Source organism: Rhamphochromis sp. 'chilingali' (genome assembly GCF_963969265.1).
Source record: "Rhamphochromis sp. 'chilingali' genome assembly, chromosome: 1".
NCBI classification, from domain to species: Eukaryota; Metazoa; Chordata; class Actinopteri; order Cichliformes; family Cichlidae; genus Rhamphochromis; species Rhamphochromis sp. 'chilingali'.
In genome coordinates, this window is record NC_137929.1 from 72,285,233 (window position 1) to 72,304,311 (window position 19,079).

Consider the following 19,079-nt stretch of genomic DNA (forward strand, 5'->3'; position numbering starts at 1 on the left):
AGGTAAGCGTTGGAGGTGGCGTTGTATCCGGTCAAGTGAGCCCTCACATGCGAAGTCACGTTCAAGCTAGCCAGCCGCACCTACATTCTTGTTGCACTTAGCTTACGTATATTACGGTACCGGTGCCGACTGGCTTAGAAAACAGAGTGTCTTCTGGATACTGTCATGTATGTATGTAGCTAATATTTCAAAACTCGAAGTGGATTGAGAAGAAAAATAGTGAAAAACACCAGTATCCAGAAGACACAGAAGACACAGAAGCCAGTCCTGCAGAGGTAATTGGGTTTAGCGCCCTCTGTCTCCACTGTGTGAGGTCTCCCTCCTGCAGCTCCGTTGGCATTTTCAGGTTGTTGTGGTGGGTCCAGCTGCTGCTGCGGTTGGTCAGGGTCACGTCGACGAGGGGAGAGCAGGAGTCCAGGTCAGCTTCGGCTTCCAGGGCCTGCAGAGCAGCCTGTAATGGGGCTTAAGTAGAAGAACAGACAGGGGTGGACGAACAGGAAAATTATGTGCTATTTGGTGTATTATACCTCGCCTCTGTCAGTGCGCCCCAGGGCAGCTGTGGCTACAATGTAGGCCTTTCATCACCATGAATGGCTGAATGTAGTGTAAAGCACTTTGGGGTCCATAGGGACTGAGTAAAGCGCTATACAAATGCAGGCCATTTACCATATTATACGGAGAGGGGAGAAGCGCTGGCCCAAGCTCTGTGTCAGATCTCCCTCCCCTTTCTTCTCCTTCTCTCATACCTCACTTTTAGGTGTTTCTTTAGGCACTTCTTCTGAAGCTGCTTTTTCATTTCCCGCTACATCTTCTATCCACACTATCAGACACCTTTTTATTTAATAAATATAGTCATCTCATCTTTTCTGTAATCTAATCAGTTAACAGGACAACAGAGATGCATGTTTAAATCTTATCACAGAGGAGAGTTTCCTCCCCACAGTAACTCACTCATGTTGCTTAATCAGCAGAAAACATTCCACAGTGTTACTTCCCCTGGCTAGTCTAGGGGGCTTGAAGGGACAAACATAAAGGTAAATAGTGAAGGAGGAGCTAAGATAATAATTTTAAAAGTTTATTTCATGCTAGAAGCTCACCTCCAATTATCCGTTCAGAGCACCGCACTACTCGCTGGAGAGCTTTGCAGTTGTAGGCGGTGCTGTTGCCATACCAGGTGGTGATGCATCCAGTGAGGATGCTCTCAATGGCACAGTGATAGAAGGTCCTGAGGATGCGGGGGCTCATGCCGAATCTTTTCAGTCTCCTGAGAAAGAAGAGGCGCTGCTGCGCCTTCTTCACTGTTTTGTTTGTGTGTACTGACCACGTAAGATCCTCAGCCAGGTGTACACCAAGGAACCGGAAGCTGCTCACTCTCTCCACAGCAGCGCCGTTGATGGTGATGGGCGTGTGTACTTCTCTGCACCTCCGGAAGTCCACTATCAACTCCTTTGTCTTTGCGACGTTGAGGGTGAGATGGTTGTCTTGACACCAGTGGGTCAGGGCGCTGACCTCCTCCCTGTAGGCCGTCTCATCACCGTTGGTGATAAGACCCACCACTGTAGTGTCGTCCGCAAACTTCACAATGATGTTGGAGCTGTTAGTGGCTGTGCAGTCGTAGGTGTAGAGTGAGTACAGGAGAGGGCTCAGTACACACCCCTGTGGAGCACCAGTGTTCAGTGTGATGGGGGATGAGGTGATGCTGCCCAGTCTGACCACCTGGCGTCTGTCAGACAGGAAGCTAAGGATCCAGCTGCAGAGGGAGCTGCTCAGTCCTAGATCCTGCAGTTTCCTGTCCAGCTTCGAGGGAACGATGGTATTGAATGCTGAGCTGTAATCTACAAACAGCATTCTCACATACGTGTCTCTCTTCTCCAGGTGTGACAGGGCAGTGTGTAGTGTCAGGGCTATGGCATCATCAGTGGACCTGTTGTGGCGGTATGCAAACTGTAGAGGGTCCAGTGAGTCGGGTAGTGCAGAGCAGATGAAGTCCCTGACCAGCTTCTCGAAGCATTTGCTTACGATGGGGGTCAGGGCTACAGGTCGCCAGTCGTTCAATGAGGAGATGGTGGAGGATTTGGGTACAGGGACGATGGTGGCCATTTTGAAGCAGGCTGGGACTACAGACAGAGAGAGGGAAAGGTTGAAGATGTGCGTGAACACTCCAGCCAGCTGAGCCGCGCATGACTTGAGGACGCGGCCGGGAATCCCGTCCGGACCAGTAGCTTTGCGCGCGTTCACCTTCCTGAAGCACTTCCGCACATCCTCCTCAGACACAGTGTGCGCACTGATATGAACCAAGTTTAGGTGGAGTTTATTTTCGCTATGCTGACTTTTCCGTACTGCGTGCTAGCTAGCATGACGGGGTTTCTATACAGCTGGGTGGTGCTATGTTACTGATGTTGAACTTTATTTTGTTCATACGGTTAATTAGTAGAGTTGCCAACCATCCTGTAAAAAACGGAATCGTCTGGTATTCAGAGAAAATACTACACGTTTCTTATTGAGGTGAAAAGGAACAGTTTGTCCCGGACTTCAGCTACAATGAAAAAGACACAAAGCTGGAGTTATTCTGTCTTTGCTGCACAGCTGCCTCTTCTTCTCTCATTCTCTCCCCTCCCTCTCCTGTTTCTACTTCAATCATGAAACTGATCAATGATCAGCTGATCGGCTTTTCTCTCTTGTTTATTTATCGCCCACTTTGCGCCAGAAAGAGGAAACCAGCAGATGTCGCGCTAAACAACAGCAGCACGTTTAAGCTTGATCAGCTGTTGTTAGAATTTATTTAATATTAATTTCTAGTATCAGCTGATGTTTGCTGGAGCCACAGCTGTAAAGCTGCTGGTCATGATGTGGGTTTGGATATGTGGTGAGAGGGAAACATGAAGATGAAACCAGGAGATGTCCTTACTGAATCATCAGAGCTGTGATGGAGAAACAGGTTTACCTTTTAGGTGACATGGATGAGTTGAAGTTATGAACTGTTTCTGAGAGACAAATAACACCAGGATCCTTTTTTTACTTAGCTGACAGCTGGTAACTGTGCAGGGGCGGGTCTAGCAAAGTGTTGCCAGGGGGGCAGGTAGGGCATTAACAGGGAGAGGGGGGCACAAAGAAATACTTTCTTATTCTCATTTAAAATGTCTCGCTTTTATTAAATAATTATTGATAGATTGATGCATATATACCATCAGAACAGTGTACATCACTGTCACAACAGTGTTTGTTTTCATTCAAAGGCTTTATGATTTTTCCTATAATGGTGGGCCGGTCTCTAGTCAAAATGCCCGGGCCAATTTTTTGTCCCAGTCCAGCCCTGTTTGCAGCTCATCTGCAGTCTGGTGTTACCTACATCTTCCTATTCAGAAGGCAGAATTTCAGAGTTCTGAGTACAATCAAAGCACCACGACTGCAGTTTTTGTGTTGGATGTAAAACGCGCACATGACGCTGTGACGTAGGCTAGAATCATGGCGGCGGTCAATGACGGTCCAGGCGTGGGATTTCTCTCGTGGAAATGTGCACATTATCTTTTTCCTTTCTATTGGTAGGTGGCACAGTGCACTGTGGCAAGTAAGCAAGCTAGAAGACTGCAAAGTTATGGAAGCAACACATTAACAAGAGAATTCTGAGTAAAACCAAAGTTACTTTCCCTAGTAACTAGTTACTTTGGAAGTAACGAGTAACTTGAAGTAAGTGAGTTACTTTTGATAGAAGTAACTAGTAATGTAACTAAGTTACTAATTTAAAGTAACTTACCCAACACTGGTATCTATTATTGTACGATCTTCTGTACAATATAAAGCACCTTTAGGCGACTGTTGTTGTGATTTGGCGCTATATAAATAAAATTGAATTGAGTAAAATTCCATTTTTGACCTGAAACCTTGTTGTAGCTGTAGAGTGAACACACTGATCCCAGATCAGCTCTCACACTGCCACACTGTTTGCTTTATTTGGAATATGAGTAATGCCAACATTCACAGTTTCTCTGTTTCCAGTCTATAGATCCCGTCACACTTTTTACCTTCACCTGTGCAGTAAAGAGTGATAGCAGAGCTGAAACCAACTATCCAATCAGTGAGCAGCATCAACACCTGAGCTTCATTCAAATGTGGTGACAGGCTGGGGTTGTTTGTTCAGCTGCAGGGGAAGTTTGCTGTCGCAGCTGCGATCATTTAAATGTGAGTTTTCATTAGTGTGGACGTAGCCTTAAACAGAGTTATGAGTATACCTGCTCTAAAAGGACTTTTTTTTTTTTTTTACAAAATAATGACAGTAAATAATTCACAGTAAAATGAAGCTCAGTGCTAGTCTGCTGAGTCCCTCCCACCTGTCCACCTTCAGGTGGAGTCCCGCGTCCTTCCAAGAAGCAGCTCACTTGCGTGTCCATGTTTAGTGTCCAGTTGTAGAGTGGAGCTTGTTGTTGGTGTTACTGTGATGAGCATTTTCAATAGATCTGTACCAAACTTTGGAGCCATCAGACATTGATCAGTGATCTTTCTTTAACTGGAAACAATCAGATAAACTCAGTTTGTTCTTAAGAATTCAGCATTCATATATCTGCATGTTGAGTCTTGAGTCATAATGTGCAGCTGAATGAAGCTCACTTAACGATGTTATTTGAGTTACTCATGTAAAGTTTAACATCACCACACAACACACAGTCAAAAGCACAAAAGAACATTAATCAGTCACTTGTTCACCATTAATAGCAACAACATCACTTTATAATAAGTTGATAATATTTTATTATAATGTCCTTCTACATCAGACACTCAGTGAAGCGGGTTTGTTGGAGATGCTCAGGTGTAAAGATCAGAACCACTTTAACAAGGATTACATCAGGTGTGATCAGGTCAAAGTCTGTATGAGACCTTGTGGTCTCCTGTTTAGCAGAGGTGAGGACCTGCAGAGCAAGAAGCAGTCTGATCCAGACTCTTCATGCTGTCCTTTAACAACAACTTCCATTCATGAGAACGGAAGAAGGAACAGAGCAGACCCAGCAGCACAGGTGGGAGGGGCTCATCAGTTCATTTGACTGGACACTGCAACATTTCTCTGCTTTCTTCCTCTTTCATTTACATTAAATTTGTATTTTATTTCCCTGTGTGTGTCTCTGTGTTCAGATGTGACTCACTTCTTTTTGATTGTCCTGTTGAATGTTCATCTTGGTCAGAGGGCCCGGTGGCGCCAGTGTCCGGCAGCCTCGCCTGTGTCAGTGCGCCCCAGGGCAGCTGTGGCTACAATGTAGCTGCCATCAGCAGTGTGTGAATGGGTGGATGACTGGATATGTAAAGCGCTTTGGGGTCCTTAGGGACTAGAAAAGCACTACACAAATACAGGCCATTTACCATTTACCATCTCTACTGATTTGACTTTTAGACCTCAGAGATTATTTTGCTGCTCACACAGGTACCGGCTAGATATAGGCAGGCTCACCTCAACACATGGCTTGGGCTTTGGAATCAGCCTCCTGGAGAGAGGCTGGACTCTGTCTCAGTCTGGAGTTGCCCCCGAACCAAATGGTGGACACCAGAGCTGAGAGGAGACACCAAGCGGAAGAAGGAGTCCTATTGGGCTTAGTTAGCCTGTGGAACTTGGGAAGCAGCTGATATGTACCGATAGGGCTTTGGAGTTGACGTCACGCCGCAGTGCATTGTGGGATCGCGGCGCCATGTCAGGAGGCAACAAATCAAAACAAACACACAGTGTTGGAGTGTTGGAAGCGGGACTGCCAGAACCATGCTTAAAGTCAGCGCAAAAGACAAAGGGCTGTATCGCGACCGATTGCGCCCAGACGCCAAGAGACGGTACTTGGAAAAAATAGCGTGCATGGGTAATGTGGACCCGTATGAAAAAAGGCAGTGGAGAGGAACCCAGACAGCCTATCGCTGATGTCCTATCCCAATATCTTCGCGCACCTTGCCTGTGGAGTCAGCGCATAGGGGAAATCATTTTCGTGAATATAAATCCCTGGAGGTGCATATCTAATTCACAAACAGTTGGGTACAAGATTTGGCCGTTTTTAAGCCTCCACGTTGTATGTTGACCATATGACCAAGATACAGCCAGAGGTTGCACATAACATGGACTTCTCCTCAGCAGCTGCCCCCAGAAATTGCTCTAGATGAACGATTGATGCCAGCTGTGCGTTGCCATGTAAATAGTTTGCATACTTGCTAAGTACATGTGAACAGATCTTGAATTTAAAAAAACAACATACTTTTCTTTTCTGTTTTATTGAAACCACTTTACAGAAAGTACAATTATTTACAATGAACTGTGCATGCAACACAGCAGTTTTATGAATATTCAACAAGAGCAAGTTTCATTTGGCCCTGGTTTGACAACCACACATGGGGCACATATTCACCAAAACACAGCACACCTTAACAGTCTTATCAAGCAGTGTTGTGTCTTCACTCTCGCATGATATGAGTAATCAGATTGGAATTGTAGTGTGTAGCTTCTTGAACTTGTTACGCAAACTACTATTACACGCTCAACATGAATTCTCAGGTGGGCAATTGCTCTCGTTTTGGGATGGCAGAGAACTCGATATGCGCTCGGCTGACCGCTGCAATCCAAGCGTGACGTCTTCGTTTAGTAATATCGGATACATGAGATCCCTCCCGTTGCCTCCAGGAGGGGAAACGATGAAAAGAGAGCCAATTTTCCAGCTTCTTGCCTTCCCTATCGTGTGATCTGCCGTTGCAACCGACAACACAGCACGTACGAACCATAGCTGTTGCTTCCGTGTGCTTTGTTTGGCCTACTGTTATGGCAGGGGGGGGGGGGGGGGGCGTGGCCACCCTCCTGTGACATCACGCTCCAAAGCCCTATAGAGATTGACAGACCACATGACTTTCATGCATTGCATGCCGGGCACTGGTGGCAAAACAATCAAAGCAATGCATGAAACGCAAGCATTTGCAGCACCGCAAAATGTTCATTCTCCAGTTCCAATACCTTCTTGCTTTTTCTTTGCCCCCCAAAAAGTTATGTACAAAACGAAGGAGAACAATGCCGGGCCGTACGAAGATAGACTTGATGAAAAGTCAAAGAAAAGATACGAGGAAAAAATCAAAGGAGTGAAAGGGTCAGACCCTTACGAGCACACAGAGTGGACAAAAGACGTTAGCGTGCTGCCAACTTTCACCACGCGCAGATTTATAATCATACGGTTCTTGGAGTGAGTGCATACACTCATGAAGTTTAGTAACTTCCGGTCACTGCAACAAGCCCAGGTACAGTTTACCGACGGATGGGTACAGGACCTTGAAATGCACCGTGTAGAACGAAAGACCATCGTACGTATCATAAGTTTACCAGTCTCACAAATCGTCGTCATAAATACACATTCGTTAACTGTTTATTAATAGGACCTTTGAGCTCAACGGTAATTAATTAGTAGTGGAAATAATTTCTGGTAGCATCACAGAAATGTAGCAGTGACAATAATATTGTATGCTGTAATCGTACTGGGCAATTAGTGATACAAAACAACTGTTTTATCCTGTGAATAAAAGTATGTTTTTGTCAGTGTACCATGGTAATAACAGAAGCTAAACGCAATATAGGGCTTTGGAGCGTGATGTCACGGGGGTGGGCGTGGAAAGGCTTTTGGCCCGATCCGCCATTTTGGGGGTCTAAGTAAGGAGCGAAAGCATAGCCATGGTTCGTACTTGCTGTGTTGTCGGCTGCAATGTTCGATCTTACGACCGGCACGGGAATAAGTTTGGATTGTCTTTTTATGCTTTCCCAACCTGGAAGCAACATGAAGGAGCTCATGTATCGGATATTACCAAACGAAGGCGTCTAGCCTGGATAGCAGCCGTGAGACGAGCTGATATCAAGTTCTGTTACGTCTCCAGATATCAGTTGGTGTGCTCAAGACATTTTCATTCCGGTAAGTTCTAAATATGTTCACATCACACTTTATAGCTGAATAATATCATCGTTGGTGGTCTCGGAAGTTATAGAAATTGCAATCAAACATCGAATGGAGTGACTTGATTGGTTGATGTAAAGACAATAAATGAAATGAGACAGGAAGGACACAAATTGGCGTTAATAATTTGCCCGATTATCAATGTGTTAATTTGCATGTACTTTACAATTACGGGCATATAATATGATAACGATATTTTAGCAGTTCAATGATAAATGTATAACATTAATTATGGTGGGGGTGAAAAATGGCTATTTCACTCGATGCACTCCAGCTGACTTACTTTGACGACGTACTCAGAGTTTGGCGGCTTGAAAATAGCCAAATCTTGCACCCAGCCATTTGTAAATTGGATGTGCGCCTCCAGTGACTTGTAATTACGAAACTGGTTCGCAGTGTAAGCGCTTACTCCACAAACAAGATACGTGAAGATATCGGGGTAGGACAGTGGCGGTAAGTCGTCTGGGTCTTTACTCCACCGCCGTATTTCATATGGGTCCAGATTTGCGATGCACTCTATTTTTTTCAAGTACCGCTGCTTCGCCTCTGGACGCAATCGGTCTCTATACCGTCCGTTTTCTTTTGAGCTGCTTTTAAGCATGTTTCTTGTCGTCGTCGTTCCAACACAGTGTATTTGTTTGGATCGTAGACCCCGAAAATGGAGCTGCGCTCCCACAATGCATTGCGGCGTGACGTCAACTCCAAAGCCCTATTGTGTCAGGACAATTCACTATTTATGCACAATAAACAAAGGAGCATAGCGCGACCATTTCTGTTCAGCGCCAGACTTGCTTGTAACCTATATCACCAATTATGTTAAGAAAAATTACATATTAACTACTACAAAACTCTGACCTTTGTGGGAATGCTTGGAGCAGACTAACCTGTGAGCTGGAGGGTTCTGAGACGTTATATTTGGTATATCCAGACCATCCGTCGGCTCTTACTTCGGAAACATGGCTTAAAAAATTTCTCTTCAACGACGTAATCCGATAAAAAAAACGATCTCTTTACCCGTCGGCTTCCCGTGGCTGTCATGCGACCGGCTATTGCAGTTAATAATACAACAGCTTCTTGCCATTTTTTGGGTTTCTTTTTACCGCTGTGTAACTGAGTTCAATTGAAAGCCTGCGTGCGCTTGTACCTCTTGCCACAAGTTCCCAGAATCTTTTGCGGTTTTACCCCTGAATGACGTCACATTTTCAATCTTTATCCTGGTGGGCCGGTCTCTAGTCAAAATGCCCGGGCCGATTTTTTTGTCCCAGTCCAGCCTTGTTTATAACTTGCATAGTTCACATTTCTGCATAGCGGTATATCTCAATAGTTACTTTGTTGAAATAAATGGATTACACTGCGGTACTTTCCTGTTTCATTTTGTCGCGGGTCAGGACTGTTTGGTTTTGTTTGACAGCTACGCTCTTTGTTCCAGGCGGCAGTGTTACGGTTGCCGTGGTTACAGGGCGACGCTCTCTCTCTCTCTCTGCGACTGCGTGTTTCCTGGGTGAGAGAGCGCCTTTTCGTTGTTGTTGTTGTTGTGCTAAGCTAACAGGCAGAATGCTACAAGCATAGCTCTAAAGAATGTAGCATCATGGGCAGTGTAGTCCGTGCTGCAGGGAGAATGGACTGCCATACACGTTATGGGTCTGTGAGCGCGAGGAGGGAGAAAAAGGGGAGTGGAAAGGTACGAGTTGTCATCGAGGAAAAACGGGAGCTGGAAGCATGTAAATATAATAATAACCACAGCAGCCAAGAAGAGAGCCTGACGAGCCCAGTTGTAAGTAAGCTAATAAGACTCGACTGTACACCGTGTTCGTGTTTTCCTCCGAAACAATAAGTTCCGTTGGAGCCTTTCAACGCCTCTCTCTGTCTCTCGCAAGAAAAGTTGACCCACACAACAAAGTAAAGCTATTTTTCGGCTACGAGCCGACAGGGACCCCACCGTATTAGTCAGAGGTCCCTTTACTACAGTTCGGAGTCGCGGAGCTTCAGTAATAGTAATAAATCACAGCAATAGTACATTCACGTTGTTGTAAAAAGCATGATAATATATTAAGTAATCCAAAATATTCAGAATACGTTACTGTCATTGAGTAACGTAACGGAATACGTTACAAAATACATTTTGGGGCATGTATTCTGTATTCTGTAATGGAATACATTTTAAAAGTAACCTTCCCAACACTGCTTATAGTTATAGCATAGTCACAACATACTTCATACCGTGTACATTATAACATACCATAATAGACCCATTTCTGTAATATACTTACATATCTATATTATTGCTAATATATATTGTAATATATCTATATCACTAAAGCACTTCTGGATGGATGCAAACTGCATTTCGTTGCCCTGTACCTGTGCATGTGCAATGACAATAAAATTTAATTCTATTCTATTCTATTCTATTCTATTCTATAATAGTCCAATAGACCAACTCCCTCTCTTGCAAGCTCCTCTTCCGTTCCCTGGATCCTGGAGACTCTCTTGTTCACAATCGTGAAACACTAAATCGCAGCTGCGCTACCTGGCTTAGCTCAACGTTCCAGCGCTGGCTGTCATCCAACCAATAGGTCTGCTTCGGGATGGCAAATGATTAGTAGCAGCTGGCGAAGTGATTAAGCACACATCTGGCGACTCCAGCGCGGGACACTCCTCCCGGGTCAGCTGCCGTTCCGTGCCACAGTTCCCGGAAGTACATGTTCCCACATCAAAACAAAGAACACACACACACACTGGGCGGAGAGGAGAAAACCGCACACAAAGTGCACACAAACACAACCCAAACTGGCAGATCGACCGGTGAGGACCTTCTGGCCATGACAAAATGAGCAGATGAAACAACAGCCGAGGGAAAGATGTATTGTCTGGTAGTAGTAATGTTTTCTAAGTGGGTAGAAGCATTCCCCACAAAAAGTGCAGACAGCAGTGCTGTGGCAAAAGGCCTCCTGTCAAAAATCATTCTCGGGTGGGGTATCCTGGGGAAAATCACAAGTGACAGTGGCACTCACGTTGTGAACCTGACATTAAAGAAAATCGGCGAGCGACTAGGTTTTATTGATCCCAGTTCTTTTATTCTTCTACTGGACAGAGAAGACGCGACTCAAAGTATTTATAATCATTTTATTCAATCATTATCTTCCGGAAGACAGATGTGCACAGTGCTAAGCATCAGCAGATCTGAAGAGCCGTCCTTGTGTGGCAGCACGAGGTGGGAATAAAGTAAATACTGTTCACAGTTTAAAAGACAACGCCACCCTGGGAATTTCACCCAGAGAATACTGGAAGTAACACTAATCACCAAGAAGGCAGTTAGGTTCGCTATACTCAGTACAGAGTAGGGCTGAACGATTATGGAAAATAATCTAATTGCGATTTTTTGCCCCAATATTGCGATTGCGATGCGATTATTTTTTAAGGTCTTTGTCTTCTGTATTATTAAACAAAGACAAGCAATACATCATATAGTATGGCCAATACTATATTACATTAATTTTAAACTGTTCTTTCCTGGAAGACAGACCTCTGTTATGATGACATGAGGTGATGCATGAATTGATGACTGACATTTTTATTTAACTTCTTCAATCACAACAGTATATTTGAACATACACAATAGTTTATTTTTAGCTTACAAACATCTGAGCATAAAGTGCTGACAAGGAACCCTGGTGTAAACATTAAAATGAAAGTCAGTACAATGTGCAGATTGCAGAAATATACATAAACAAAATCAGTGGCTTTACCACACTCAGTTTTTCGACATCTGTGAACTACTAGACAGTCATTCAATTAAAAAATAATATTAAATAAATAAAACTAATAAATAAAAAATACACACATCTTACTGATCTCTGCAGTCAGTAACATTACACATAAAGTGCAAACATAATAGCAATTGTGTAAACACACACACAAACACGCCTTTAAATTAAAACTGGCTGAACATCTTGATTATCTGCAGTAAGTAACAGCAACACAGCACAAACTAAAGTGCACAATGAGTACGGCTCAGCTAGCCATAATCATCCTAGCTCACAGGTTTTTTGCTAGGAAGACCAGCATATCTACTTTTGCTGGCTTTAAGGATGAGCGAGTGCAGGTCACTATATTCCCTCCAGTGCTGAACAGACGCTCTGAGGGGGCACTTGTGGCTGGCACACACAGATATTTGCGGGCCATCTTGCACAGTCGTGGAAAGTGAATGTTGTGCACCTTCCACCAGGCTAAGGGATCATCCTCTCCGTCAATGACAGGGGTCAACAGGTAACTATTCAACTCTGCCTCCACGACATCTTCAAGTGGCAGAGGCAAAGCTGAAGAGGCCGCACTGGTTTTAAAAAGACTACCAAGAGTCTTCTTTGCCTTTCCCCCAGAGGCCTGTGCACTTGGAGAATTTTGAGCAGTTTCAGTGCGAGACCTCTTCTCCTGCCAGATGGGAAGAGAGACATTAGTTTTGCAGTTAGCTTATATATAAATATTATGTGTTTGAGGAAATATAATTTTCAAGGATTTACCTGATTATGTGTACGTCTAGCCATTTCCACCATTCCTGTCTTCAGTCGGGCCTTAATGGCAGGAAGGTTGTCTGCGCTGATGTATTGCGTTTTGAACCTAGGGTCCATGAACGACGCAACATCCAAAAGCTCCTGGGTGTTGAGGTCACTATACTTGTCGTTGAGGTATGCCAGGACCTTGGTTTTAATTGATGTAGTCAGATCAGTGTCCTCAGCATCTTCAGCCAAGACTGATGTTGCCAGAAGATGGAGAACTGGCTTGAGGTAGGAGATGCTCACATACTCTTCTCCAGAAAGAGCATCAGTAAATTCGGAGAGAGGATGCAGTGCCTTATGAATGGACTCCAACACTTCAGCATCCTGCCAGGTTGGGATGAGGGAGCGTGCATGTCGGTCACCTGTCAATACCTGCGATATGGCTTTCATCACTGACTTCCTGACGGACAGGAAGCAGCATGTGAGGCTGGGAAAGAATGTCTCGGACTCCCGGACCATCAGCACCGGCTCCCCTCAGGGCTGTGTTCTTTCTCCTCTGCTCTTCTCCCTGTACACCAACTGCTGCACCTCCACCCACCAGTCTGTCAAGCTAATCAAGTTTGCAGATGACACCACCGTTATTGGGCTCATCTCGGACGGGGATGAGTCTGCCTACAGGAGGGAGGTTGAACGTCTGGTGTCCTGGTGCAGCCACAACAACCTGGTGCTGAATGCCCAGAAGACAGTGGAGATTATTGTGGACTTCAGGAAGCACACAGCCCCACTCCCCCCCATCATCCTGACTGACACCCCCATCACCTCTGTGGACTCATTCCGCTTCCTGGGTACCACCATCACCCAGGACCTGAAGTGGAAGCCCACCATCACCTCCGTCATCAAGAAAGCCCAGCAGAGGATGTACTTCCTGAGGCAGCTGAAGAAATTCAACCTGCCAACACGGACGATGATGCAGTTCTACACTGCAATCATCGAGTCCATCCTCACCTCCTCCATCACCGTGTGGTACGCTGGAGCCACTATCAGGGACAAACAGAGACTGCAGCGTGTTGTGCGCTCTGCTGAGAAGGTGATTGGCTGCAGACTCCCATCTCTGCAGGACCTGTACACCTCCAGGACACTGCGGCGTGCAGCTCGGATCTCAGCTGACCCTTCTCACCCTGGACACAGTCTGTTTGACCTGCTCCCCTCAGGCAGGAGGCTCCGGTCCATTCGCACCAGAACCTCTCGCCATAAGAACAGTTTCTTCCCCTCTGCTGTTGGACACATGAACAATAACCACATGACTGTCCCCGCCACTAACACATGACCCTACGCTGTGTTCACTGCATCATTCCATGTTTGCACTGATCACCACCTGCACTCGTGTATATATCATGTATATATCTATCTACTTAGCACTTTAATTCTTATTATTATTTTATATTTTTATGACAGTATGTTTGCACTGAAGCACCGCAGCAATTTCCTAATGTTGTAAACCTGCTCAACATTTGGCAATAAACCCTTTCTGATTCTGATTCTGATCTGTTCCAGCACTCTGGCAATCATTTTCTCTTTGGACCTTCATCTTGTAGCGCACTCAGTAATGAGAGAGTGCTCAGGAAGCTTAAGCTCCTTCTGTGCCTCAGTGAGTGCTGCCTTTTTCTTCCAACTGTGCGAGAAGTGCCCCACCAACTTCTTGCACAGCACAATTGCTCTTGATACTCTACCATCTTTGATTGCATTTTCTGGAGGGAAAAAAAATAAAGTAAAAAGTAAAATTAGTGTTAGACATACAATTGCAGTTATGATGCAAGGTTTCACCATTTCTCTCTCTCTCTCAAATTCAAAGTTGCTTTATTAGCATGACTATGGGAACAGTGTTACCAAAGCTATTGTTACATACATCATGACATACAAGAACATAAGACCATAAGACAAAAACAAAAAAGAAAATTCATAAGAAGAGGTGGGTACATCAGTGTGGGGTTGACATAACATATCTAGAATTAACAGCAGTAAAGAACAAGATAAATAATAGTGTGGTGTGTTTGTGGGAGAGAGTGATACACAGGCTCGCGCATACATGCATGCACACGCACACTCTCTCTCTCTCTCTCTCTCTCTCTCTCTCTCACAGCAGTAACTTACAAGATGTAATCTGTGTCTGAAACACTGGAGCCTGGTCCATTCGTTCAGCTGTGCTGCTTTCACCATATTTGACGCGTTGTCCGTCGTTATGCAGACAAGGTTGTCTTCAGGGAGATCCCAACACGCAAGCCCCTCTCTCTGGCCAGCAGCAATGTTTTCCCCTGTGTGGTCTTCGGGGAAGTAGGCCGTTTGTAGGCTGCGAGCTTCGAGGTGGAGGTCTTCGGTAATGTAATGCACCGTCAGACTTTGATAGGGCTCTGCTGTACGGCTTGACCACATGTCTGTTGTCGCCGCAAAAAACTCAACAGCCTTTAACTCCGCTGCAACCCTCCGCCTACATTGCATATGTAGCTCGGGTATTGCAGTCTGACTGAAATACGTGCGGGAGGGCATTCTGTACCTCTTATCCAGTGTAGTTACCAAATTATTGAACCCAGGCTTGGTCACCGTATTGACGGGCATCATGTCTTTCGCGATGCAGTGGGTTACTGCTTTGGTGATTTCCACGTGCCGTTTTGAAGTGCGTTCATATGGCGTAACACCTTCAAACAGTTCGGTCAGTGATCCTTGCCGAGTAACGTTACTAGGTTTATTCTGCGCACTACTAGATTTTTTAGCCATACATCTATCATACACTGTTTTGTGCTGAGTCTTAAGGTGCTGGTACAAATTCGTAGTGTTTCCCCGAGATGTAGAAACTCTACCAAGACAGGTTTTACACAGTACCTGACTCTGTGCGACATCATCTCTTTTAAACCCAAAATATTCCCACATGGCTGATGTGCAGTTCCTCTTTGGTACTAGCATCCCCGCAGGCTCTGGTTCTGTTGAACCTGAGGCCATTGTGTAGGCTACAGCTTTGCTTGCTAGTTCACTCTCGGTAGACTGTTTCAAAACTTTGCTCCCCGTGTCACGTGACCAGAGTGCAGCCTCTGTGGTTAGACAATCTCGTTTGATCATATCACATGTTTTACTCGCGCATGTCACGTAAACAGAGTATAATCGCAGCCTTTGCGGTTAGAAAATTGCACTTGATCATGTCGCGATATTATCGCAAATGCGACATATCGTTCAGCCCTAGTACAGAGACGAGGTTCAATGATAAAACAGTTTGACAACTTATTAATAATTATTTAAAACAACATATAAAAGCAGAATCATAAATATCAATGTACAAATATGCTTAAAAAAAGGTATTCAGAGCTGAGGCTTACCAGTGGAGGGGCAGGGATGCCACGCACAAACTCAAAAAAAAGAAAAGAAAACACACCAATACACAAGTGCAGCACACTCTCACACACTCACACTAATAAACTAAAAGAAGACAGGTGTGTAACACTCAAAGGATCCCACACCAAGGCGCCCCCAGTCTCCTCCACGTCAGCCCTCCACATCTGAATAAAAGAAACAATTTTTTTTTAATATATTACAACAAAACTAATATGCAGCGCTGGGGGATAACCCAACTGCAGGACCACACTGGTGATCTGCAGATAGAAAAAGGGCCTCCCACCAGTGGCGTAACAAAAATCCAAACTGCAAATCCAAACAACAGAAAAACAACATACAATCTAAATAAAACTTTAGAATCTGGAGCAGACGGAATCGCCGTATTGCTCCAACTTGCCGTCTGCCCGACTATAAGTTAATCGTCCAGTCAATCAATGTGCACGCCAGCCGACTCCCGTAGCCGGCATGCATATGGCCGCTGTCCACGCCGACGTCCACTTTAGGAGGCTGGCAGCAGCAGGAAAAGAAACCTCGAAACAGGAACAGACGGTAAAAGCAAAGCAGCAGCACTTCAGTTAGCGTAGCGTTGTGCAAAACTAAGGCCCACACTTCTGAGTAAACAGCATCATGAATCATGAGCAGAGTGGGTCATAGGAGGCTTCTACAGCTACGACCTAAAAACAACATCTGTTTACCACCAAGTAAGGTAATGTACACACTACAATGAGTAAACAGCCGCGATGGAGGCTTCAGAAGGGTAACCCGCAGATGATCTCTGCAACACCAAGGGAAGTCAGGTGACCAAAAAGGAGATCACAGGTAAGCGATCCAGGAATGGTCAAATGGCCACTATTTATACTAGCGCCCCCTAATGCGCCAGGCCGGAAGTGGGTTGAACCGAGACATAACATTCATGACTCCATGACACTCTCAGACCGTGTGCAGAGAGTTAGAGTGGGGCCTCATCTTTCCTCAGCCCTCAGCCTCAACACCGGCTCTCCACAAGGCTGTATACTGAGTCCCCTACTGTACACTCTGTACACACATGACTGTGTTAGTTCCCACCCAGACAACACAGTCATCAAGTTTGCAGATGATACCACTGTGGTGGGGCTCATCTCAGGGGGAGATGAGACTGCATACAGAGCTGAAGTTCAGAGGCTGTCAGATTGGTGTGCAGACAACAACCTGGACCTCAATACCACCAAGACAAAAGAACTGGTAGTTGACTTCAGAAGGAGGAAGTCCGAGCTGCAGCCTGTCAGCATCAACGGGGAGTGCGTGGAAAGGGTCTCCAGTTTCAAGTTTCTGGGTGTGCACATAGACACAGACCTCCAATGGAGCTCTAACACCTCTGCGGTCTTAAAGAAGGCCCAACAGCGTCTCCACTTTCTGAGAATCCTCAGAAAAATGGACCTGAAGGAGCTGCTGACCGTCTTCTACCGCTGCTCCATTGAAAGTGTGCTGACATATTGCATCGGTGTGTGGTTCTCCAGCTGCACCACAGCACACAGAAAGGCACTGCAGAGGGTCATCAACATGGCCCAAAAAATCATTGGACATCCTCTTCCCTCCCTGAAGGACCTGTACAGCACTCGCTGTCTCAAGAGGGCACGCAGCATCCTACGGGACTGCACACACCCAGTCACCGGGTGTTTAAGCTGCTGCCGTCTGGCAGGAGGTTCAGGCTGCTGAGGTCCAGAACAAACAGACTCAAGGACAGCTGTTACAACAGGACAATAGCCCTGATCAATGCTAACAGCTGACCTGACTGGATACCTCCCTGGACTTTTTTAGGGGAAGGTAACAATGTTTAAAATGATAACAATAATATTTATATTTATAACAAGGTGCAATAATAATTAATGTGCAATAATAACAGTGTGCAATACACATACACTTCTTCTTCTTTTTTATACTAAGTTAATATACTGTGTTGTGTTGTTTGTGTTGCGTTGTGATGTGTCGTATCGTGTCGTGTTGTGTTATATGTAGCACCGACGTAGGACAGTTTTCCAATTTCATTGTACTACTGTACTATGTATGACTGTGCAATGACAATAAAGAGTTATCTTATCTTATCTTATTTAATCTTTCTCCAAAAGACATTTCACTCGTCCATGACGAGGAGCTGCGACTTTCACTCGGGCTTCAAGATGTCGATTTTGGAACAGTTGCCTCTTTCTTAGTCAGCATGCTCACAGTCCATGGTTATATAACACTGGCTTCACTGTGGATGGTGATGCTTGAGTTGCAGCAGTTTCCAGTTCATGGCAGAGTTGAGCCTTTGTGATGGACACAAAGTACCTTTGCATTATTAACAGCTGGAAAGCTGATGAAACACATTTGATTTTGCTCCACAAAGTGAAATGAAACAGAAAATCACAACATGAAGAATAAAGAAATGAAACCAAAAGAGCAAGTTAGGTATGTTAAATTAGTCCAAACAGGTTTGACTCGCTGTGTCGGTGTGGGTGTGGACTCTAGTAGGTGTACAAATATCTGCAGACAGAAGGGCATTAGCACAAGAACCACCGCTCATCTTCATCCACACTTTACGGAATCATGGAGGTTTCAACATTAAAGAAAATGATAGATGATTTGTGTCTCTGCGAAGACGTTAAGGTAGAAAAAACAGGTCTCATCATTGATGGTAATGCTCTGTACTATTCTTTGTATTATACATCCGATCCAAAGCTGGACCAGCGCTGTGGAGGGGATTATCCTGGATTCAAACATGAGGTCTGCAAGTTCTTTAAGACTCTGCAGGACTGTGAAGTCAATCCGTACGTCATCCTGGATGGAGGCTCAGGGCCCAAGAAGCATGAAGAAAATGTGTCTCGTCTAAAATATAAACTGAAAAAAGCAAAGACAGTAGCAGAGACAGAGCCTGACGGCACTGTACCAGAGACATATAATGTCTTACCACCTCTGGTCAAAGATGTCTTCATAGAAATCTTAAGGGAAAAAGGCATAGAGTTTAAAGTGTGTTTAGGAGAGGCCGACCCTGAGGTTGTTTCTGCTGCAAATCAGAAACAATGTGCTGTGCTGTCCATTGACAAAGATTTTTACATCTTTGATGTGCACAAAGGTTTCCTTTATCTCGACAACTTTGAGTGGAAAAAAGAAGAAGATGGAAAAATTCCTGCTAAGATCTACACACGTTCAACGTTTTGTGAGCATTTTAAATTGGACCCTGCTCTCATGCCAGTCTTTGCTTCAATAGCAGGAAATAATTATTCAAAATTAGAAG

The 19,079-nt window shown here is 44.9% G+C and overlaps 3 protein-coding genes across 3 annotated transcripts in view; 2 read left to right on the plus strand and 1 right to left on the minus strand.

The window, feature by feature from the left end:
• LOC308396731 (uncharacterized protein) overlaps window positions 1–19,079 on the plus strand; it is a 525,219-nt gene that overhangs the window by 380,699 nt on the left and 125,441 nt on the right. The window lies entirely within an intron of this gene.
• Window positions 188–1,397, minus strand: LOC308400586 (uncharacterized protein; the record flags this gene model as incomplete). Its single annotated transcript, XM_080888375.1, has 2 exons — window positions 1,098–1,397; window positions 188–462 (listed from the first exon to the last, which is right to left on the minus strand). The coding sequence occupies exons 1-2, from the start codon at window positions 1,243–1,245 to the stop codon at window positions 188–190; spliced, it is 423 nt and encodes a 140-aa protein (XP_080744501.1). The 5' UTR covers window positions 1,246–1,397.
• The window catches only part of LOC308396265 (single-strand DNA endonuclease ASTE1-like), a gene marked incomplete at both ends in the record, with an annotated part of 2,109 nt that continues 1,421 nt past the window's right edge, over window positions 18,392–19,079 (plus strand). Inside the window, one exon of the mRNA XM_080881449.1 lies at window positions 18,392–19,079. This exon is cut by the window's right edge and continues 515 nt beyond it. Coding sequence (XP_080737575.1) covers window positions 18,392–19,079 — 688 coding nt within the window.